This window comes from Gymnogyps californianus, chromosome 7, assembly GCF_018139145.2.
Source record: "Gymnogyps californianus isolate 813 chromosome 7, ASM1813914v2, whole genome shotgun sequence".
NCBI lineage: Eukaryota > Metazoa > Chordata > Aves > Accipitriformes > Cathartidae > Gymnogyps > Gymnogyps californianus.
The window spans coordinates 9711984-9737144 of record NC_059477.1 but is presented as its reverse complement, the minus strand read 5'-3'; the positions used below and the strand labels follow the sequence as shown (position 1 = coordinate 9737144).

The window sequence follows — 25161 nt, the reverse complement described above, 5'->3', positions numbered from 1 at the left end:
GCTTTCAAGAATTTTTGTTTCAATTGCCAGACATGCTAAGACATCTCTCTTTGGCTTACTTTTCTAGTGGTTTTTTTGTCAGGAATGACACACTTGATTCAAATCACAAGTATTCTGATTACAAATTCATTAACTACTCTATTAAGCTTTAATAACAGCTCTCATGTTAAATGTTTATCATTATAAAGGTCTTACCTCAAAAATTTCAAAGCCATAGATGTCCAGCACCCCCATTACCTTCTTTCTCACTTTTGTTTGTGCCTTAAAAAAAAAAAAATTAAACATTGATTCAGTCATCTGTACATTTCATACTTGGGAATCAAGAAGACTAATGTATCTTATAGGTAGGCTGTCAAATTCTGTAAACTAAAATGTTAAGTATGGTTTCCCAAAATACACTTAACATGAATATTTTCATAAGCTTAAAAACAGAGCAGACAGCAATTCGTTGAGCTGTGATACAGTTATTCACTTGTACCATGTGTAACAGTGTACAATCAGGAAAAATGAAATCGGCAAATACAGTTTTACTGTCCACTTTAATTTAAAGGATTTCTATTGATTTTTTTACAGGCACAAACCAACAATACCTTAATGCTCTCATTGATTCTGGTAACAAGCCAAGAGAACAGTCGACTGTATAAATTCTTAGCCAGAGCATCACGGGCGTAATAAGCCTAAACAGAAAAGAAAAGAAAAATGTTATAAATGCTGGGCTAATCCCAAAGTTTTTATGTTACTGACCTATCTTAAAGGTGCTATGAACAGAGTGAGAATGGCTCAGGCAGCAGTGCCTCTGCCTAAGCAGGCACTGGAGCCAGACCAGGGGTGGCAGGACACTTTGGCAGTGTTGGCGGCTTGCTGGTGCACCCGTCTGCCTTCCTGGCCGCGGGCTGGCTGGAACAGAAGCCACAATCGGGGCACTTCCACTCCCTTCCTGCCCATCTGGATATCCTCTAAAGACCCACATCCTCCATCTTAATCCTAAGCAAAGGGACTTGAGCAGCTGTGGTTAGGGAAATGACATTCCTGCGAGGCTGAGCTGATGAGACACAGGTGGCAATCACACTGGCTCTGCAGCATTACAGAAAGATAAATTCACACTGGCAGCAAGTTTTTCAGCAGCCCGGGGCATACAACTCACGTGAAATCACACCAGTTGCTCTAAATGAAAACAGTCTGCCACAATACTTTCAACATGCGTTTTGTGCAGAACTGTTTCATTTTTTCATTCTCTGCAACATTTTCCTATCCCTCATCTTTTTGAGGTAATTCACACATAAAAACAGAACATCTAGTATATTTGAACACTTAAAAACTGCTGAAGAAAAAACACACTTATGCTAGTGATATGTTTTATTCAGTACAGCCTATTAGTTGTAGTTTTTATTTGGGCAGTTATGGTTTAGTGATGTAGAATAAACTGCCATTTAAAATGACTCTCTGCTTTAAAATCAGGACCTCTTTTTACCTGAGCCACATTTAGTGTTGTTGAAACTTTCTCTTGCTTGGCTTCGACTGTCCGGAAGCTGAAAGCTCTTTCCAATACAGACTGGTCTATACCCGTCAACTCGCAGATTTCCTTGAGTTCTAGCATGAAAAAGGAGAGTGTAAATATAAAGAATCCTTTCGTATCATTGCTTTTTCTTCCCCAAAACTATTAGCTTTTAAGTAGTTCAGTATTTTCCCAAAACAGGTTTTCTTCAACAGAAGTATCCCCCATCCACACACTCTCCTCCCTACCCTGCCAAGCAAAGTTTTTAAAAAGATGCACAGCATGAGGAAACAGAGTTATTGGTTTTGAAAGCACTTTCTATCTGGTTATTTTTGTGAAGAAACTTTTCTTCCATTTATCACAGACTACTTTTCATGATGAAAAACTTTCAAATGAAAATAAATGAACTTTCAAAATGTATCAACTGCAAAAATATGACAAATGAATCTGACATTACAGGCAGCAATACCCTACTACAAAGGAACAAAAAGCCTCCACTGCAGAATAACCAAGCAGTTACAGAAATGCATAGCACCATTTAACATTTCAGAAGAAAGTGTTAATAATGTGGAAAAAAAGAAAATAATCAGTTTTGGAATTTCAAACGGAGTGATTGAAATTGCACAGAATTCAACTCATATTTGCCTGAGGGTGAGTTTTGGAAGCAGTCTAATTTAATTAATCTGTAAGGATATTGTATGTCTATAGAAACTACGAAATTAATAACGACTTCAGACAAATTAGTGCTTTTCCTTCCATCACTAATCTCATCTTACCATTTTTATCTTTGATTTTACTTTCATCTAGGCCATTCACACGAGATTCAGGCTTAAACTCAATATTTCCTAATTTCAGAACGGCTGCCACCACTTCAAAAACAGACTGTGTTTCATGATCCATAAAACCAACAATCTGCATTGCATTCTGGAAAGAGGGCAGATAAAATTATGAGATAAAAGAATCTACATTTAAACAGATCATACTTGCAAAATTCACCATTTATCTGTATTAGCATAAATTAGAAATGTTTTATGAACACTTTTGCTAAAAAAAGAACGATATAACTACTGCACTTAGATAAGTAAGTTTTTTTACTATAAAAGACAGGTTAAAGAAGATCTGGTAGTTGAGCTGGCATGTCAGCCCAGTCCACTTCCAGGATTCATTCAGTTTATGGGGTTTCTAAAACGCAGTACTTTTTTTTTTTTAGCCACTTAATTTAGTTTATAACCCAACCCAATTTTTCACAGTCAAATGAACAGGTACTGCTGTCTTCTCAGTCCACTCTGTTGCTCTAAAAGCCAGTAACTTAGAATCTAAATTTGCATACACTGGGTAACAGGGTCCTGTATTCTTCTTGTCCCTGAGTACAATCAAGCAAAAACATCACGGTAAATCATCTTGAGAACCAGCCCAGCCCTGTTTTTCTTTCGACTTGGTCAGCATCACCTGGTTCATGAAGCTCAGTCACTGCCATCATAAGAAACTACACAATATAATCTTTTCCATGATCTGATCAAGGGGTCTGGGCTTTTTTTTTTTCCCCTTCCTCTTTTTTTTTTTTTTTCTTTTTTTTTTTGGTGTTTTTTGTATTCTCACTAGAATACTCCAGAAACTTGGTTCTCTGTGTTTTCTAGTTGTAGCTAAGTTTCCCTGTGCAAACATGCTATACCCTTGCATGACGAGTGCTAGCACTCAGAAAAGACAGCCCTCCCAGCCCAGAGCGAATGGCCAGATCGAGGGCAGAAGAACTCTGCATTAGAGTTGAGCCCTTTGGGGTTTACACCCAACCCCTGTTACTTCTTACCCTAACTGTTCTGAAGTTTGCAGCATCATCCACTCCATTCACTTTGGCAGAATCAAGGCCCAGGTAGTTGTATCTGCTGAAGTCCCGCTCCAGTTTGAGTTTGCCTAATAAATCAAATAAAAATATCATTAGTAACAGCATTCTTGTTAGTAGCTCTTTTATCCCAGAACCAGTATTGTGTCAAGAACTGTTGTTACTAGTAGGATTAAGTTTTCTTCAATGATCTTTTAATTACAAGCCTTCTGAATAAGAATAGGCTTTCTTCTTCATTTATAATACGTTGCAAAGCCAATTCTGACTCAGATATCGATAATACCAAACCATATATTTACCTCAGGTATTACTATTGCCACTACCACCAATAATTTGAAAAATGAATCAATATCACATTTCCCACAAAAGATGATGTGCATGGAACAGCACATTAAATATAAAGATGACTCATATCTGAAAACGGCACAAGGGCAACACTTACAGAGGAAGTCTTCTGATGCACCAGACAGTATCTGATAGAAAATGTGAAAGTTTCTTTCACCTCTTGGCTGCTTAACAACACGAGACTTCTCTAGCAGATCTAAACAAACAAACAAAATCTCACAGGTCAGGGAAAGACTGCTGGAGGAAAAACCCTTTAATATGAATATAATCCCCCATCATTTTCTACTTCATTGCTTTATATCATCAGCAGCAAATTAGAAGATGATAAATGGTAGGCACAAACCTTACCACAATGTATCACATTAGCACATATTTCTCAAATAAGTTATTTGAGCAAGCTGTAAACCCAGTACGCTTCTAAATGCTGCAGTCTAGGAGCTGCAAAGAAAACTCAGGTCAGGGAGGCAATGAGCTCAAAAGATGTCAACTGATTTACAGTACCAGCACAAAATTAAGATTTGGTGAGAATGACTGTATGGGTGAAGGTTTGAAAAGAACTGAAATGTTAACAGGCTAAGCACATGAAAGATGGGTAAATGAAAGGGTGAGGCCAAATAAAGAAAGAATTTAAACTGAATAATCATGTAGCACTTTGTGATCCTCAGGTGCATCAGACTATGAAATGATTCCCAATGGGACTGACAGAAGCTCCATCATAAGACACTTCAAGTGAAATAGAAAAGCAACACTTTGAAAAGCATCACTGCACTGACTGAGTAGTTTGACAAGAAGATTGCTTTGTCCACCGCCATTAGTGACGGGCACATTTCTAAGCCTTACTAATAAGGGTAGGAATCCAGGCAGACAGCAGAAGCAGACTGACTTGTAACACACTGCAAACACTTCAGACTCTACATCATATTTACCATGGAGGTGACAATAAAAAGGTTGTTCAGCCTGTACTGCACTGAAAGGCTGTGGTCCCCAGCGCACAGGGAGAGGGATGCAATAAGATAAGCTCTGGACAGGTATCGGTGTCATTCGCTGTTTTTGTACAAAAAAAATGTTTTTCCTTCTTTTCTCACTGGCACACAAGGGCTCCACACCATTTTTCCAGATAGCAAACCCACAGTTCCCAGTATACAACTTCTCTTAAGCTACATATATTCATCAACATAAAGATAGAGACATTCAGTGCCTCATTCCAAGTGCACAGCAAAGCAGTTCCCCCATGCACCTACCACTACGTACCCACCACAGCTCTCTCTGACTGGGGTTAAGTTCCCTCTAAGCTGTGCCCACGTAAGAAGAAAGCCCCAAAAGGAAAATTACCACAGCTTAGATGTCACTCTTCAGAAGAGCTGCCACAAAGTTGAGATAAGGTTTCACAAGGGTAAAACACAAGGGAACACCAATTCATTTAAGGACACGTGGGGTTGCTAAACACTTCCCCTGCCTGGCTACTATAATATCCAACGTGTATTCTACTATACCTTTCCTCAGATTTCCATTTCTGCTGAAATTGAGCCTGTTCAGTCTTAGCAATCTGGAAAGTTAGAGGCGGTGCTCAGTGCAGCTACCTTCGTGCTGCGAATCCCCCTCCAGCCGTACCCCGGAGGAGCGGCTGGGGAGCGGGTGCCTCTGTGCCAGGCTGCAGCCCCCGGGCTCCGCCACCTTTCTGGCACACCAGGGGTTAGCCCGAGAGGGAGCATCTGCCCTGGGGTTCGCTCCATGAACAGAGGAGTGCAACAGAGTGTGTTCATATTTTCGCTAGCTACAGGCAGCATGTTGTGCCTGTGTTGCCCAGTGTAATTATCTAAGCTTACACTCCTTCTCGTGGAATAGGAATCATAGACCAAACTTCAACCCACAAAATTATACAAGCCTTAGGAGGCCCTCCTCCAAATAAACTACAGCAAGACAGATTCAAAAATTAATTTCTGCTCTAATAATTAGCCAGTGACAACAGTGACAAAATTCAGACAGTATTATTAATCTTCTGGCTGGCTTATAGTAGGACAAGTTTCAAATATTTTACAGACCAGCTGAACTATGTTCTTCCATAAACATGCAATTGCCCGAGAGAAGAACTGTAACCAGCGCAGCAGGACAGTGAATGGACCTCCCAACGACCAGAGCATCTAACTGTATGAAGACGAATACCTCTTCACTGTCTAATGCGTTGTGTGAGCACATCAGAACTTTAGCCTTGTTTGAATAGACATTTGTGTTTTTATAACTCAATAACCCTACAGTCTCTTTCCTTCCAAAAGTGGCCCTGTTTCAGCACCTGGAAGTTCTGCACATCCTGATGACAAAGCACAGCCAAGATACACCCAAACAACTGGCTGTCACATGTTGCCAGCAGCTCATCTTTACATTAGGACGGGGCAGGCTACAGATTTCCACTTTTGCTTTTTCCATTCTATTGGTATCTTTTTTTCTTTTTTTTTTTTAAACACATATGACTAACATCTGATGCTATGTCAGAAAAGCATAGATCAGAAGGTGTAGTTCTTACCAGCAGCCTAGTGTGCAACCTCTCTACCTCTGACTTCAGCTAAGGTTGGGGCTCCCCTCCTTGAGCTGTGGTTCAAACTGGGATTCATCCTAGTTAGTTAGCCTAACTATCCAGTTAGTTAACCTAACTATCGGATACCTGATCCTCTCTAGTTTTTAATTCATAACTGAAAGGGAGAGGCTGCTCCACCACCCAAGTGTTAATACTTGGGCCGAGAAAGGCAAGGTGAGCGCCAGGCAGTTCAGAGTCACGCTGGCTGTGAAGGTTCTCCAGTGAAGTGTTGGAGCGGATCGCAGCCAAATTTAATCTCAAAGAAATAAACAACTTCAGCTCCTGCAGTGGCTACATGCACTTCAGGAAACAGCTGTATTTTCAAAGGATATTGAAGCAATGCGGTTTGGCTTATTTGGGTTTAAAAATATTCTACATATAAATTTACTCAAATGCTGTCATAAAAGCTTAGCTACATATCCTGGCAAAATATTATATGTAAGCCTTCTTCTAATTACATGCATGCCTTCAGCAGATTTAACAAACAGTTTCTTGAACATATGTCAAATTAGTTATGTTAGAAGGACAACTGTCTTGGGTTTTTCACCGCAGTCTATCTTATTTATATATTTTTAGAAGCAATGAGGTTAACAGTCAGCTTTCCAAAGTCCCAGTATTCCATATTCTGTCAGCTTTTGTAATTGAGGAAAAAAGCTCCAGAAAGCAGTTACTGCCAGAAAATCAGGTATTTACCTTAACAAAGCAGCTGCTACCAATTCTTTTTAAAGCTGTACTCATTCACTGTTTTTTTCCTTTTCTTTCTGTTCACATGCAGACCGAAATCAGACTGGTAGAAAAGATCCAGACCATCTGCCCTACTGTTAAGAAAACAACTTCCCTTTGTTTGCCCTAATTAGCATTTTAATAAATCAACCAAATAAATTTTCCTTAAAGCAACTACTGCACAACCAGTAACTTTCATGTTACCTCTCACATGACTACAAATTCTGTGGATCAAACAGTCAAAAGAGAAGATGCAAAGATGCACATCAGATTTCTGCACACATCCACTTAGTAATTCTGTTTACAGTAGCATATGTGGACAGATGGTGCTTATCTATATGAAAATCCACACAGCAAAAAACCCAAAACTCTACACATATTACATTTTGTTATATAATCTAGAAAAATTATGTATAGGGACTATACAGAATTATCTAGAGAGAACATACAGAACTGCATATGGTGTATTTATGGATTAGGTATTCTTTCTGCATTATCTAACAATGCTTCTGCTTGAACTGAAACATTTAACATGTGGCGTGTATCAAAGCAACTGTAAAAATTAAATTGCTTTGGAAAGGTCCACCCTGGAAACACTTCTTAAATCATATTGTTTGAATATCCATCGATTCAGACGACTCAAAATCCAGCTACATTCCTCAGGTTCTGAAGATTATTTGTTATTCTTAGATAACACTGGTTTAAATGCAAGAGATCTGTGTAAGCATCCTGCTAAACCATTCGACTGAACTCAACATGAAGGGGGGGGGGGGGGGGGGGGGGGGGGGGGGGGGGGGATAAATTGATGCTGAATACTTCTGCAAACTCTAATGTACAAATTTACATGATTTCTTTTCACTAACTTGACCCATGAACTTGACCAATGCAGAAAAATTTCGGATATTTGTATTTCTCTAAATATACTAGAAATTAAATTAACATTCAAGAAAGGAATAAGTAAACACTAAAACCAAAAACTGACACTACCTTGGTACATTCTGAATAATCCAGGAAAAGTTTATTTTAGTCGTAGTCTCTTCAGCTGGCCATGACCAAGGACCTTTTTAGGTATTCAACCAAAGTTACAGAACATTTTCTGTCACAGAAGCTTATCTCTACAAGCCACATTATGTTAAATTATGTTTTCTGTTTTCCTACCTTGATTCTTCAGCTGTCATCAAAAAAAGTCACTGATGAAAAAGAAAATACAGTAGTGGTTTCTCAGGAACTTTTTCCCATTATTCCCACCAAGTTTATAATAATGTTCTCTTGAACAAAATGATCCATAATTGTATCAAACAAAAACTACTATCTGGGCAGTATGCACAGTGAAAACACAATTTTAAGTGTTAAATCCTGATTACTCAAGTGATAAATGATGTTTAAAAATGAGCTAATCAAAATGTTTAGTATTTTTTTGTTGTTTGTTTTTTCAAAGACTTCCTAATTTAGGCAAGGCAATTGCCTAAACAGTGGCGACTGTGCTAACAGGAACACCAAGGGAGATGTTGGAACAAGATTTAAAAAAAAAAAAAAAAAAAAAAAAAATCGACAAGAATGAGTATCTCTTTCCATAATGTCTAATTGCAAAATTTGTGTAATATTTCCCTAAGCAAAGGAGCTTACTAACAGCAATCACATAACTAAAATCAACAGCCCGAGTTGTTCATTTTTCAGTAGCGGGTAATTACTTCTGTCTTTTAAAATGAACAAACTAGTTGTAAAGAGCAAGTTGTAAAGTTATCACTATCACTTTGCTAACCTAAAAAAGTTGTTGCTTTAGATAAACGTCAGAGGTTTCTTTCATGTTGTTGCTGGAAAAGATGGCAAAACAGGGCCCTTTCTTAATCACTTGTTATTTGGACTTTAAGTTCACTGTGCTGGTTAAAAATGGCTTTTCAAAAGCAGGCATTACATATATTGTACTTCACCTGCACCACTGTTGTCTTCTAGTTAATCATTAAATCACTGAAGGGCTTAGGCAGATTAGGAAAGATCAGCTAATGCTTAAAGCTAGGTATCTGTCAGCAGGAAATTCCAGGTGAAATGTGAAAATTTAAGACTTACAAATATTCTGGGAAAGATGTTGTAAGATCCCTACTTTTCAAAAGGTCTAAACAACTGCAAGTGTGAAACATTTTGGACTGTACTATGCAAAACCATTTCAACCATAAAATTTAGCGCACACAAAACCAGTCACAGAACTAACGAACCAAGTGTGCACACAAACATTGCCTTGAGTACAAAACAGATGCAGCATCTGTGGACAGAGAGTCATATTTTAGAGCTGTACAAGCTATTGCAATTAGCACCTATTACTTCAAAAACAAACATACCCATTTTTAATACATATTATTCTGTAATTACAGGTGGAAAAGAAACTACTGTTCTCCTTTCTCCTGCTCTCATCCCCACTAACACAGTAGATATAATAAATGGAAAACTAAGAATAGTATTGATGGTTTCTGTAATCTATTTCCACAATACTACACCCAGGTGAAAGCAAGTTAATTACCCAACACTCCAGCTGCCTTTCCTCACAAGTGCTCTGGGAAAAAAACCTCTGAGCACATAAGCGCTGACAAGACTGTTCACTGCAACAGCAGCAACCGTAAACACCTCGCAGGAGGACAGAAAGAGCAGATACACCTCATACTCAATTCAGTGAGAGAAAATGTAAATGCAATTTACCTGTTTGCAAATGTATTTTAAAGCAGCAGCATACCTTTAAGTGTGGACTGGTGTTTGTTACAAAACAGAGATGGGATGTCTACAGTCACAGTGACAATACAGCAAGGGTTTAGTGTTCAGGAATGCTCACAAGAGTAATTTGGGCTTCCTAACCCCATGCACATGAAACAGGTCAGCCCGTGAATGGATGGGCTGGCTGTTAGCTAGCACCAGGACTGTGCATCTCACCTTACACGGATTCCAGCATCTCCCACCCATTAGGAAAACAAGCTGGGACCTTCACAGAAAACTAACTAAAAGGGAGGACTCGAACGACTCAGGCTTACTACATACCTCAGCTTACTCAGCCTTCTTCACCCTCCTGCTCACCCCCACGCCTCAGTTGCTGCCGACGTAGGATCAAACAAGTACAACACATGCTACCTGGAATCATTTTTCTTTTGTAGTCTAAGGGGAAAAAATTCCTGACTGAAGTAATATATTTAAAGTTTGCACAAATCACGTTCATCTCAAATTTTGCACTCTCAGTTTCTTTTTATGACTGTACACCATGATATCGCAATATGTCAAATGCCTTAGAAATCAGTGCAGTCGGAAGATCTGAGCAGCCACATAATGTAATGAGTCTATATGTATTTTACGCTTTCAAACATAAAATTATCTTCAATTTGGGAACATACCAGTTCTGACTTAATAGTTGTTACAAATCCCTTTCATTACAATCCCTTCCATTTTATTATTCCCATTCTAATTTTACTCAAAAGATTTACCCTTCCATTTATGGCACATTAAACATTTCAGATCTATCAGCTCCTGCTAAAGCCAATAGACATTTCCATTCGCTGCAAACCGGACAGGACAGACATGCAGTATGCATTGTCATGATAATTTTACCCTCTAGCTGCATCCCACGAAAGGTTCACTTGTAGGTTAACCCCTGTCACTAAGAAGTAAGAGCTCATTGAAGGACATCAGGAGAATGGCCCAAGAGAAGGTCACAATAGCATCACGGGTAGATTGACTAGCCTTTCACAGAGCTTCCTCGCATTTCAGAGTATGACAGACCACACTATTTCAAACAAGACCTTTTAGCCTAATGGGTCTCTGCTTACCTTTACCAGACTGATAAAATTAGTAGCTTATCTTTATTACCCTTCTTGCCACCAAAATAAACTAGATGTTCACTGTGTCTGCTTCCAGCCACTCACAGTATGAAATAAAGATTGGCGACATAGCCTGTGATCCAGAAAGCCCGCTAACTTCATTGATGTTTGGAAATCAAGCTGGTCAGATACAACTATTAAAGTTAAATCAAAATATTATGATATTATCTTCACATCATATTAACACCAAACCAACAGATGGTCAGAAAGCAAAGAATATTTACGAACAAACTAATCATACTTTCCCTTCTAAGGATAGGGAACTTCAGCACTACTTGATTTCCTACTTGATGAATTAAGACGACAAATCTTAAATCTTACTAAAACCAGAGTAAATTGTAAGTGGTGTAAAAGAATTTAAGCTCCCAATATCTCCAGAATGGTGATACCTCACAACAGAAACATTTCTGTTGCAACACAATGCTGCAGATGTGCGGAAAAGATCTAAGGCAGGGCAACAAACTTGCTTTAAAACTGTACAGAATTCAAACTCTCTTTTAAAGAGAGATGGATGGACTATCAAATTTTGTGAACATTAAATCAAAGATGAGATACATTAACACGCAGCTACACGAACTCAGTATTTACCTGTGACATACCCTGTCAAGTACAGGGTGCTTCACAGTTCAACGAGTAACATCATCTCCACAAAAGGGCTTACACATAAGGTCTTTATTTTAAAATTTAAGTTCATCTTCTTGCTATTAGATATTTATTAAATGTGAGAAGACAGGGAGAATGCCTAAAATAGGCAACTTTTAGGAAGATGTAAAAATATGTCTGCCCTTGATTACATGTCATCACATCATTATAATTACATGGAATGTTATAATTACGACATGCAAAGATTTATAAGGCAGATAAACTATGGAGTAACTATTTGGATTGCCTTTTGATATGACACAATATTTTAATTAGATGACTCAGCACAGCACTTTCAAAGACAAACTGTTGAATGTCCACTATACAAAGGAGGGTTCATTTTTATGTATCTATTTTGAACGTGAAATAAAAAGAATCAAACAACACAGCTAGCCTGCTATAACTTTTTTGTTCACATTTAATTATTGATGAATGCACTGAGTATGTTTGGCCTCTAATTTAGTTGACTGCCAAATGTCAAAGTTAATAGATAGCCGTAAAGAATTAAATAGTGACCACTGAGTTTCAACATCTACTCTGTCACAAAAATCATGCTCTTTCAGGCACAGTTCCAAAAGGTGACCTGGTCCAGAAAAAATGTTTGCCCTATGAAAAAACACAAAACCTGTATTTATGTGTAAAATTCTTCACAATGTTTTAAAATGGAGAATACAGTTAGCGATGAATTTGGCTGAGTGGGAAGAGAGGTCAAGGCTAGGTCAGTGACACCTAGTATAGTCACTCACTGCCCTCTTCCATCCCTCTCAAAAAAAGAAAAACAAACAAACAGCTTTATATAGCACAGAAGAGCAATTTCTTTAAAAAGCTACATTTAAACGCTCAAAAGGAAAGCAAGTCAAAGCATCCTGGGCTGGCATTCAGTTCCCAGCCTCTTTCTTCCCAACAGAGGGCTGGTTAAAATTTCTGAATTGCTATAGATTTTGTAGCAGCATCCTCACATCAAGTAACACCCTCTGAGGCCACCTTTGCCTCCCTAAACTCAACAGCTGTTCATCCTCTCTCATGATAAGCCTTTTCCTACACTGGGAGGTGTGTTAAAATTAGTACAGGATGCTTTGATTCCAAATAAACATACCCACCTCATGGTGATCTCCAGCATACTTTGTATCACTCTTACGAATTACAAAACAGCGTATCTCAGACATCACCTACCATAAATACACGACCCATGAAATCAAGTAACACAACTGATCCCAGGGATTCAAGTATGAAAAGAGCCTCAGATACCCTTATCCATCTGCTACCAGCTTCAGAGACAATATACAAACCCACACACATTACTCAGTACCTTTTAAACAATACAGTACATTCATTATTCATGATTACTTCTTCAAGTCTGTTTTCACTTACTCTGAGGTACACTATTCAGCACCAAAACAACAATAAAACTAAAAAGCAGAATTTATCACATAATGGAGAGAGATTTGATTAGACAAATGCAGCTGATCTTTTAAATAATTTAACCATCTTCCTTTTTGAACAAAACATTTTAAGCTGTTAATATGCTGATACAAAGAGTAATACTCACAGTTGCTTATAACTCCTCCAAGTGGGTCACCTTTGAAATCAAACTCAATATCCATGTATTTTCCCTGTGAAAGGAACATATTTTAAGACTGTAAGTTCTGTTTAAGAAAAACTGCTGAAGACATTTTTTAAGAAGTTAGTTGGTTGTTTTTACAGGCTAAAAGAGCAATCCTGGCAACCTTCTGTTTTGAAAAAAAGAAAATGATTCAAAGCTTCTAAGACAATTGCATTATCACAGCCAGAGATTTTCATGAGAATAGCTTTAATCAGGTTTGTAATGCAACCCAGTAATTTGCTCAGTTTCTAAGGTTATATGAAGAAAATGCACACTATACAAACTTTCACCAGAACGCGAAGAACACCAAACAATACTTGTGGCCATGTAGGTATTACCATGCTTTTTAACAGAAGAATGCAGGAAGAAATTATCTTCCACGCAGACTTATCTTCTCAGTGTAAAACCTTCTCAGAGCATGAATCAAGGCAGTTGAAGGATAGCCACTCAGTTTGGCTTGAAGGACTGGCTGGCAACGATTGCCGTTAGTAATCGTGGGGTGTCTGTCCCTAAGCGTGTGCCTGCCTTGTAAAAGTGATGGATTTTTCCCACTGAACTCTTTCCCTTGTAACTCAGGAGACCAGAGGCAACAATTAACAGACTGTCACCGCAAAAGTGATTTCATTTTTAGCTGTACTGGTGCAGTGTGTTTCCTTGACTTCTGTTTGACTTTTCCACGTCACAGAAGATCGCTCTGGTCTTTGCATCATTTTAATTTATATGACAAGTGTTTAATGTAGTAACAGCTATGTTTTACAGTGACAAAATGGACAGACCCATTCTGTGTAGAAAAGGCAAAAGCAGCGCAGCTCACATTGGCAAGGAAGTTTAGAAAGATAAAAACCGCTGGTAGTAATTCAACCAAATTCCACAAGCCATGCATAGAAATGATCTCACCACCCTCTGGTGCTTACTTAACAGAGGACAAAAACAACCTATTGAAAAGACAAGCCTTGTGTTTATACTTCCTTATTCACTGCATTTATTAAGAGTTTTCTTTTTTTCTTTCTCTTTTGATTTTAATTACAGAACATAAAAAACAAGCACTTTACATTGACTCCCTCAAAGATATTTTCTAATTTACTAGGTATTTTGTCAAGATTGGCTTGACTCTATTTAAACTCTTATTCTTCTTGTAAGCAGCTGAGGCAGGCTAGACAGGACAGTACTTGTATTTTCTTGTTTGAAGTTAATTCTGAGCTGATTCAAATTTCTGAGATAAAGAATTAAATCGGATAATTAAATTTTAATTTCCCGAGGACTGAGCCAGCTGGATGTTTCCAAAAGTATTTTTAGCTTTGTGTTTATATGCAAGGACTTGAAAGGCAAAATAGTAGTTGGTTGCACTTTGTCCTGGAAAGACTTCTGTTTGCAAATGGCACCTCTCCTCTTCACTGTCTCCTCCTCCTTTCTCTAGTACATCATCTCTGATAGTTGCATTTCTTCTACCCTTTCTATCCAAAAAAACTTTCTACAGTGCCTCAAATTTTGGCCCTGGCCTTGTGATGAAGACCCTTTGCTCTGTTCACAAGCAGGGACGATGACAGCCACCGAAGGAGCATTCATAGCCATGTGGAACAATATCATCAACCCTCGAGTATCAGAAGGGAAGTGGAGAGAAGTCTCGCATGTGGAAAAAAAGCTGCTCTCCAGTGTCACAATATCCCAGGCTTTTATCCATTTGCTTTTACTCGCAACACACCATTTTCCCAGTGTATTAATTTGTCTTCTCTTGTCTACTTTACACACGTCACAATATTACTCTTCTGCACACAAGTGAGCAAATTACAAAGTTGCATTCAGTCTTCTGATTTTAGCAGGAGAAACTATGATGAGTACTCACACTTCTGAATCTCCCAACTGTAGCTTCAACTTTTTTTTTTTTTTGGCCAATTGTCAACTCCTATAATTTCACATTCAGTTTCATGCTAAAAAAGCCTGAATTCAACCAGATGATTATAAAGACTATAAGCAAAAAAGTAACATTACAAATGTTTGTATTAAAACTAAAGTTGTAAACACAGTTTGAAACATCATAGAAAGAAAATGAGAACCTGAAGTAGCAATTTTAACAAAAAAATTTATACATATGGATGGAAAATGAGATCACGCAGAAAGATCGACTTGCTAAGCAGACCAGTTGCTAGGCACATGGTCCCTGACATTAAAGCCACCAGTGCCAGAAAATTAAAGAATCCAGCTGCGCTGTAATTATGTTTTCATCCGGTCACAGACTGTCACATCCTAATTCCCCCCCCCCTTTTTTTTTTAGCCTTTACTTTGATTCTCAATAGAACTCTATGCCCACATCAGAAACCAACAAGATTTCTGACAAGGAGGTGAAACATCTTTTTAAAAGAGGGGTGACTGCTAATAATGCACTACTAACACATCGGGGAAGAACAATATGCTCGAATGTACAAAACGAAATATTGATTGCTGCTGAAGGTGTTTGCCTTCTCCAAACACCACAGTCCTCAGACAACTACAAGAAAATTCTCTCTCCAAATTATTCATTCCCTCCTTACAGATGCCTTGATGGCTGATACAATGTAAAAGAGAAATAGCCAACAATGTAACATGCTCGCCTAAAAGGAATTCAAATTCAGCCTTGAAGAAAATACTTACAAATCTAGAGGAGTTGTCATTCCTCACAGTTTTGGCATTTCCAAAAGCTGGAGAAAGAGAAAAACAAATATGACAATCAAATCTATCAGTAAAAAAATATTTAAATGCTAAAATATCTATGACTGTTTATATATTTAAAGGAATCATAGACTTCTGAGAAACAATACCCTGTTCCTTGTATGGGTATCAGTCACTGGGGATAGACGAAGCGTGACAGACACGATCACAAATGAGAAAACACCTATGGAAGTCCAAAGAAGTTTTGTCTCAACACTTCCTTTGTTTAAAAAAGTGAAAGAAAAACATATAAGGGGAAAAGGTTCCAAGACAAAACTGCACCTGGATTGAGCATATATCCCTGGGGTTTGAATCATCAAATTTAAAATTTTAATTACCCAAATAACTTTAAATATAGGAAATACTTCTTTCTCTTCAATTCAGAGAAAGAAATGAATCACAGTTCCCAGAACGGAAGACGGTAAAAGATGCAGGCCAGAACTGAGGAAATTACAGAATGACACTTAAAAATTGTTTGCATGGGACAGTTTAATCAATGCTTTGAAACTGATTTATTTACACTATTCCAACACATTTATCCTAGCTTAAACTGAATATTAATCAGCTGAAATAAGTCTGATTTACAATGAAAGTTTAACACACTCTCTTCAGCTTGACGTAAACTAGCTTTTTGAATAGTTTGGATTTAATTTCTTTAGCTCAAGTTTTCTGACAATGAAAACTCTCCAAGAAAGGCCTTCCCCGGGCTACGTTCAGATCGGCAGCCATCAGCTTAGAACATAAGCAGGACAAGAACTCAGACTGGAGGACAATTCAATCTCTAAACATCACACATTGTCAAAGCACACTGAGTCAAACAGGAGTATCCCCTACATTATTAAGTATAGCACTCCTACTCCAACAGGAGACTTTATTTATCCCTGTATTTATTTATACAGCATACATATTTTCAAAGATCAAGTCAAGTCAATGTTTTTTGGACAGAAATAAATACATGCTTTTAGGCTTCAACAAACTTGCATGAGTAGACTTATTCTTGATCAAAGAACTGAAGCCAAAAGGAAAAGTTTGTTGCTCCTGAAGGCCAAGGATAAGTGAAAGAATTGTTTTTAAAATCTTTATGCCCTGCAATAAATCATCTTTTCAACAACCAGATCTCTGAGCTGCATTTTCTTAAACACAGTGCTGAACAGTAGAGTCATTTATAACTGCACAGAATCAAGCACAAACGTTCCATTATAAAGCATGAGACACATTCCCCAGTTTTCCTTTAAGTTCATTGTTTCAAAAAGTTAATTTACAGTAGCAACTCTAGTTAAAAAAAGTAATTCCCCTAAGATAAATTATGCATATGTAACATTTATGTCATTTTCTTGCACTGCAGCTCGACTGAAACAGAACTACATAACCAAAGAAAAATAAATCTAACCACAAATGCTTAATTTCTGTCTAAAGTATATTTAAGCAGCCAGGCTTGCTCAGCGGCCTCGGGGAATAATCCAGTGTCCTACCTTACAAAAAGCTAAATAAGCAGTTACCAGCGCACCAAGTAAAAAAAATACCTTAAAATGATACGGCAGTCATCTGTAAGCTTGGTCTATTCCTCTTGCATTAAAACAAAGATTCACAAACCAACAAGAAATCCAATACATTTGGCAGTCCCTGGGGAACAGTCCAGCTTTGGCAACAAAACCCCTCCAATACTTCCCGTACTATTTCTGTCTACATCTGAAATCTGCCTTCCAGAACAGTGATAAAAGCAACACAGCTCTTCTCTGTGAATCCAAAACAATGGAAGATTGCAATCCCCCCATTCAGCTTTAATTGGAACATATCTGATCATCAAAGAAAGCCTTATCCAGCATTTTTATTATTCTTAAATTTTAACATTTCATCCTTTCTTTACAAGTCTTTGCTTACAATTTTTGTTTTGTGCACAGTCAATGACCATATTTTACCCATCCAGTTCACCACTGCTCTCAGCCCACTTTTGCATTCCCTTCCCTTTTTTTATTTCCCCCCTGTTCTGACCTGTAGAGTGCTTGCTCCCTATAGACTCCAAATCATTGCATATACATATAGATAGCTAGGCAACAAATAATATGTTGACACTCAACAGTCTTACAAACACTGCGTATCATCTGGCCATAATGCAAAATTATTGTACAGCTGTCCTGAGAATTTGTCTCAGCACCACAATAGCTTAGAGAACTGTGGGGAAGACTGAGCCAGGAATCAACACAATAGACCTAAATAAGTCAACGCTAACCAAGGCACTTCTGAAGGCAATTATTAGACAATGGGACAAAACTGCAAGCTTTGAGGATCGTATATCCTATCTCCTGGAAAAATGAAGATCCTGTTTCTGGCAGCCAACGTCTTTAAATTAAAATGACTAAAAAAAAAAAAAAACCAAACAAAAAACCCCATCTTTCATGGGAGAGCAGGAAAGGCAGTTGTCAGGAAGACAGGCCAACAGAGTCACCAGACCCAGGGAACAATAACTCTCAGGGAACAACAGGCATGCATATGGATTGGCTTAGTTTTTTCTAAGATCCATTTCTTCACTCTTTTTTTTCTAAAAGAAAAATAATGCTTTACAGAGCTTGTTTGTTTACTAGAGACTATAATAATATAATTTGGAAGGAAATTAATCAGAGGGACTGAACTGAAGTTAAGTCTTTTGATACAGCCAAGCATCATCAAGGCAGGGTTAAGAAAGGCTATGCCCTCAGAGCGCAGCAGGAGGAGTCTGGAAAATATGACCTAACTTCCTAAGCTCTCCCTTCGTGAGGGAAACAGTTTTCTTCTCAAGAAAACCTCTCCGTAATTGAATAAAATCTTGTAGCTGTCTTCACAGAAAGCATCTCCTATGGTTTTGGACACCAAATAACAATGAAACAACAACAGATACAGTTTTCCAAACCAGCTCAGCAGGAACACTGATACACACAGAGGTAATACGCTTGTACATGCTCTATGAGATTCTTACCTTCAAGAACTGGATTTGACTGCAAAAGTTGTTCTTTTACTTGATTAACCTCTGCCCCTTTTCCACACACAGCAGCTACATACGACATGACAAGTTTGCTTGCCTCTGTGAGGAGAGAGCAAAATAAAACAGTGATAAGTATTGGCAAATAGGCCATAAAATGATTTGCAGACTTGATCTCCATCACATTTTCACCATGCCAGACAGGAACTGTAAGCACATTTCATTTCAGTTTTCTTCTACATTGTTGTACCATCTGGAAATGACGAAGGAACTCATCCTGCTATGAGACCCATGCCATTACATCGGCAGCCCTATTGACTTAAATACCTAGAGCCCTCCCAAGCTAAAGAAGCAACCAGTGGATATGGTACATTACCCACTACTTTTTCATTTAGCCTTCATTTAGCATTCAGTAAGGAAAGAACTTTATCCCCAGCTGACACGTTGGAAATGTTTTAATCTAGCCTGAAAAAATAGGCCCAAGCAGTTTCAAGACGCAAAATTCAATCAGTTTATATCAGCAGATACACAATACCACAAGGGTAAACATACAACACTATACACATGTAATTACAATTCTAAAGTACACTACAAGCAAATAACTAACTGCAATTCAACATCATATAACGTTATGAAGTCTGTTTCAAAGTATAACGAACAGAGAAAGTGAAACATTCACTTAATGAAACTAATTTGAAGGTACAAACTCTTAATAAAGACTGGAACAATTTTTGGACTCTCAAAGCTGGCTTCATATGGGTGTCAATCACCCATATTCAGACAGAAACAAATATTAAATAATCCATCCACCCCTTATGTTTTTGCTGGTCAGGATGAAGAGCAGCTGAGAAAGGATTCTGTTTATAAACAGTCTGTGATGTTTAGTATGATGCAAGATAGTGAAATTTGAGGCAACATCAGCTGATATACAATGTAATTACTAACAGCTGCAATCGCTATCAACTCAGTGGTCATAAAAAACCCATTACTTGTTCTTCAGAGATCTGTTACAAATTTAAGGGTTTCATTTCAGGAAAGAACTGACAAACACGAAGTTATCCCTTAGATTTTGATTCTTTCCTATTTAATCAAATTTTTTTGCTAGTATTAAATTACTATCCCATATTGAAGAGAAAACTGAGCAAACCTGCAACACAGGAAGCAAGCAAGGAGCAAGAACTATAGGCATGTCCATAAGGTTCCCCATCTGCTTTAGTCGCACCCCGAACCCAGCTCTCATTTTTAAGAATCTGTTCCCTTCAGACCTTGGAATTACCAAATTATTTGATTTTAAATGTTTCCTAAAACAGTCAACGTCTTTAAGTAGAGCTACTTAATCACCGAGAGAAGAAAGCACTGAAGCAGCAAATAAGGTATTAGAAAACAATATGCATTAAGACAACACAGAATGACTTTAAGATAGGCTTTGAACATCACTGAAAGAAAATAAAGGCCTTTTCTTTTATTAGCAACTCTGTTTGGTCCAATAAAGACACCAGGAAGGGAATCATCACCTTAACATCTAAAAGCATTTAAACACAGCACTCATTCTGGTAACGTACCATGTTTTCTTGTACAATGTTACTATTGATTAGCAATATAAACATGCAGTGAAACAAGAACAAAATTTGAAGTAAATAAAAAACCCCACCTGATGACAGTTCAGTTTCAATTCTTCCAGCCCAAACATGCCAAATGTTCTGGCTACCAAAAATCTAAAACAGAGTTATATAGGATCTGTACTAACAAGTTTGTTTCCTCAGCTCCAGGAACTTCCTCCCTGTCCCCGTTTTGGGGTTGTTTTTTTTTCTTTTTGCAACGGAAACCTGACTTCTCAGCTAATAGCCCCACTTCAGCAACAGTAGTTACATCAAACGTTAGACAGAGAATAGCACAGATTCCGAATTGATTATTGACTTGAATTTCAAACCCTGTATTATTCTATACTTACCTTTATAAAGAAGGAATAATTCATATTATGTCCCATATGGCTATGAAAATTACAGAACATTCAAAATCTCTACACAAATCTGAATCTACCAGAATATCCTCTACAAATAGAGACGTTCAGAAACTCAACCACTGCTACACCTTTCAACTGAATAAATAAATGAATAAAAGGTGGACCTCAGTTGTATGAGGTGCTTGATAATTCACAATTCCTGAGGAAATCAAGACATTAAACAATACCAGTACAGAACTCCTTTCTAAAGTCTGAACTCTTAGACAGAATCCCTAACAATCCTATTAATAAGAACTTGACTATTTTAATATACACTTTTACTTAACTCACATGCATTTTCATGTTATTGAACTGAAAAAAAGGATTATATTACATGATTTCAAGACCTCTCAATTGGATGCCACTAGTCAGACAAAGAAAAACAAAGATGAAGCCTACACTTTACATTTTCACAAAAGGCTTGGAAAGCAACTTCTTGTTACCCACTTTAAGTCTTGCTCACTATAAGCATACAAAGCTCCACATTTTCTCAGATTCAAAGGAAAAAAATCTCTTAAATTACACGGATACAGATGTATGTGTTCCTACATGCTGTCTCTTTTGCAAGTCACCTCAGTTTTAAATTGTTATTTCAGAAAATAACTGGCTTCTTTCTTTTTTAAGGTCTACCTAAAATGTTCTGCAGTTATGCAATCCTCACTTGATTTCTACCTTTCCAGTTTAAAAATTAGCAGCCATTTTCAAGGCAATTCCAGCTTTGCCTGAGAAACAGAGTGTTCTGGTACACAAGCCAATCTTAGAATTGCAGCTGAGCACAGCATGCAAAAACTGATGAAATTTCCGAAGTAATCAGCTACTATTATTTATTTTCCTTGGATAAATGGCATAATCCAGTTTAAACATATATATTTATGAAAAGACATGCAAAAGTACCAAAGGATTGTCTTCCAGTCTAGAAGACCAAGAGCACTCAGTTTTCTCCATCTTCTTGTTTCCCACAGGGAGAGCCTAAAAGTTTTCCGGCCCTTGCAATACTCTATTACAAACCAGCATTACTTTAGTATGACTTTGCATACTGATGAGGATACTGTATTAACATGCAATATGACTGCATCATGGTGACAATGTGAAAAAATGCTAGTTTATTTAAGTTCACACCTACAGCAACAAGCGTGACAGCATTCATTTTCTGCAATCGCCAGACACAAAAAGATGCCAATATCTCTCAGTTCTTACAGACTCTAGCATCACTTTGCAAGACTCTGAATAACTCTGAATGTTTTTGAATAAGATCAAAACTGCTTATTACCTGTTTTTCCAGCTCCACTCTCTCCTGTAATAAGGATACACTGGTCTTTGTCCTGGTCCCTTAAAGATCTATATGCTTCATCTGACAGAGCAAAGCTGCAAAGTAAGAAAGAGTCAACTGAGAATTAGATAAAACAAATACCAACAATAACTACAATCTGTCGATCACATCCAGGCAGGAAAAAAACCCCCCAAAAACCAAAACCAAAAACTAAAACCCCTCAAGTCCTAATATTCTGTAAGTGGTGAAGCATTCACTTTTCAGAATATAAAGACCCACAGAAGCAAAATGGATACTTTTTCTCAGTGGCTTTTTTAGACTTTCTCCAGGAAGAAGTAAGCACAATCTCTAAGTTTTTCTAAAGATAGAAAACTCAGAACAAATTCACAAAATTTCAGGGAAATTTAGGTAGGATTCTTCATTGAAAAAACCATGTTATATTCTTCATTGAATGAAATATCAATGCATCAACAGGACGTGTTCTGTCTGAAGACATTTAGGAAAAAGGAAACAGCACTAACAATATCATAAGCTGCAATTTCTACTCTGAAAAGTATGAAGAAATCTCAGAACCTTATAAAATATTGAGCATTTTAAGCATTCAGGTATTGCTGGACTTTTGCAAAAATATGCAGAAGTGTTTCCCAAGTGTGTTCTTAACTCAGTAAGGGTGATGTCATGTAGTGAAACTAAAGAATATAGTAAGAATCAACAGCTTTCCTGTACCAAAAATGTCTTTCCATGGAGCTCCAAACATCATGACCCTGAAACTACTGGGCTGCAATTTGAATCCAGAGGTGCTTTGTTGCCATGCAGCAACATATATTTTGGAGAAATGGAGATGTGTTACTTATATTTAGTTTTCTTTAGTAGTAGTTTTGAGACAGAGAAAGAGTAGTATTGATTTTGTTTCAACTGCATTTTTCAGTTCATGGAATAAAGGACTCTGGAAACTGAGCATTAGAACCCCTTGGAAAAACTTAAGCAAGTCGTATCTGAAAAAGGACATAAAAGCAAAATCCAAATAAAACGGCACACTTGGATTGCACAACTTAAAAAATCTGATAGCCAAACACGGCATATTTTTACATTAAATTAACATCCATTCAACAGACTAAGAGCTTTATTAGATTACTGCACCTAGTAAAATAGTTAGTGTTTGTATGTACTTAAAAGTGGATATTGTTTATTATTTACAGCAAACAAACCATGTATGAAAAATAGAAACAAACTCTTAGGTCAATATAAAATGCATAATCGTTGCAGGTTCAGTGCACCATTTAGAAACTTGATTCTTTATTCTACAACAGTTCAGGAGCTTTGCATTCAGCTGGTAACTACAAATAGATCAAGTATGTGTTTTGATTAACGTAGCCATATAGCACTTATACAGGCAGCCACAGCCCCTTTACAGATAAGCAAGCTCTTTGTCATGAAACTAGTTAGGGGTAGCATGGACAACACAATGCCAGTAGTGAGAGCCACACAAAGCCTTTTCCAGAGGCTCCTTATTGCCGCAGCTTGAAATTTTCAAATATTAAACCTACATATACTCAAATTAGTTCATACTTATTTCTTTTTTGCTACCACTGTCCCTTAGCTCAGGCAGTTCTTCCTTCTGGCTTCTCTCCCCCAAAGAGTTTATGAAGAGCATGTCATATTGTCCCCAATTTAGTCATCATGTGCATGTGCAACACCATCTATACTTCCTCATCTCTCATCAGTATTAGACTCATCTCATATTTGCTTATTTGGGTTTTGGTTTTGTTTGCTTGTTTGTTTTTATGGCTGCATCATGTTATCAGCTCAGCCATCCTGCCAGAGACCAACATACCAAGTAAGCGGTATTCTGAAAAGGTTGGAAAACAGGTAAATGAAATACCTTATGGCTCCTTTACTACTAAATAATAACACCTTCCCCTCCCTCCCTAGTTCCTGCCTATGATGCTCATGTCATTGATTCCCCCCTCTTTGTGCCTCTCTTGTCCTCTTCTCTCCTGCAGCACATCTGCCTCTCCAGTTGCATGACCAACCCAGGGCTCTGTGTCTCTCTCAGCTTTTCTCACCAACTTACTTTGTCTAAGGCACTAAATTACAATTCCTCTCTCTGCACAGGTGGTTGGGCCATCCACTCAATCGCGATCAAAGGTCATTAACTCCTTTTGATACACATACCATTGAACTCGAATTAAGACTGATCTCTCAAAACTTAATACTGCTATGGTGATTGAAGCATTTGAACTCAGTAGTTCAACTGGAGGTGAAAATGTGTTTACGAGAAAGTAGCAGGCTGTAATGTTTTTAGCATTACAACAAAGTCAATTTGTGATGTGTCCAACATGCTGGAGAACTAGCAAAAAAAAAAAAAAAAAAAATTCTGCTGCTGCTGAGAGACCATGACACAATTTCTGGCATCCACTTTACTGTCCGGAATCCAAACTACAGTAGCAATAACACTTTACCAGACTCTCTTACAGGACATATTTAGGAAATGAATAATATTTGTTGAACGCTGCTGCAGATATACTTGTAAATTGAAGAGTACAATGCACGGCACTCAGAAAAGCTTATTCCAGCACACATTACATTCCTTTTTGCAAGCAGAAAAAAAAAGGCAGTAAGATGAAGAGGAAAGAAATAAAACTGCACTGAGCATTCATGGGCCATGTGAGAGAACGTTAATACTAATGCCATGGTTTCCATGGGTTTGATTCAGGAAACCAGCTTTCAGCAGGAAGGTAAGACTCTGAGATGCTTTTCAAACCTACAGACTGGATGGCTCATTCTGTGCCTGCTGTCCTTCAAACAATCTCAGCCATCAACTACCTAGTATTTCACTGTTGAAACAACTTTCTTGGCGGTAGTTTCACACTGGAAAATGAAGTCAGCATCAAGCACAGAGAAAGTATTCTCTCTGTTGATATACTGAGTTATGAGTTAATCAGCTTAGTAACCATTCATCTTTTCTAATACACTGAATTTTAGTTTCCCAACAGCCCCTGTCAAAATATATTTTACTGCTTGATGTATTTATTAACACTGCCTGCACTGCATAGTTAAAAACACCAAATCATGCTTTTTCTCCTCCTTCAGCGGAGAAACTGAGAGTCTAATACTGCAACGAGACCTCTGAAGTTGGAGAAGAGAGTGGGATTTCATCCAGTTCTGGTTTTA

General features: G+C 37.7%; 1 protein-coding gene across 6 annotated transcripts in view; it reads right to left on the bottom strand.

The window, feature by feature from the left end:
- The window catches only part of MYO1B (myosin IB), a 115673-nt gene that overhangs the window by 42566 nt on the left and 47946 nt on the right, over positions 1-25161 (bottom strand). For all 6 annotated transcript variants that reach the window (XM_050899465.1, XM_050899463.1, XM_050899462.1 and 3 more), the window contains exons 4-13: positions 21988-22082; positions 18713-18817; positions 15703-15749; positions 13021-13084; positions 3778-3876; positions 3303-3406; positions 2272-2419; positions 1472-1590; positions 591-677; positions 196-261 (exon numbers count right to left, since the gene is read on the bottom strand). In XM_050899465.1, the coding sequence (XP_050755422.1) occupies positions 196-261; positions 591-677; positions 1472-1590; positions 2272-2419; positions 3303-3406; positions 3778-3876; positions 13021-13084; positions 15703-15749; positions 18713-18817; positions 21988-22082 (934 nt within the window). The remainder of the gene's footprint in view (positions 1-195; positions 262-590; positions 678-1471; positions 1591-2271; positions 2420-3302; positions 3407-3777; positions 3877-13020; positions 13085-15702; positions 15750-18712; positions 18818-21987; positions 22083-25161) is intronic.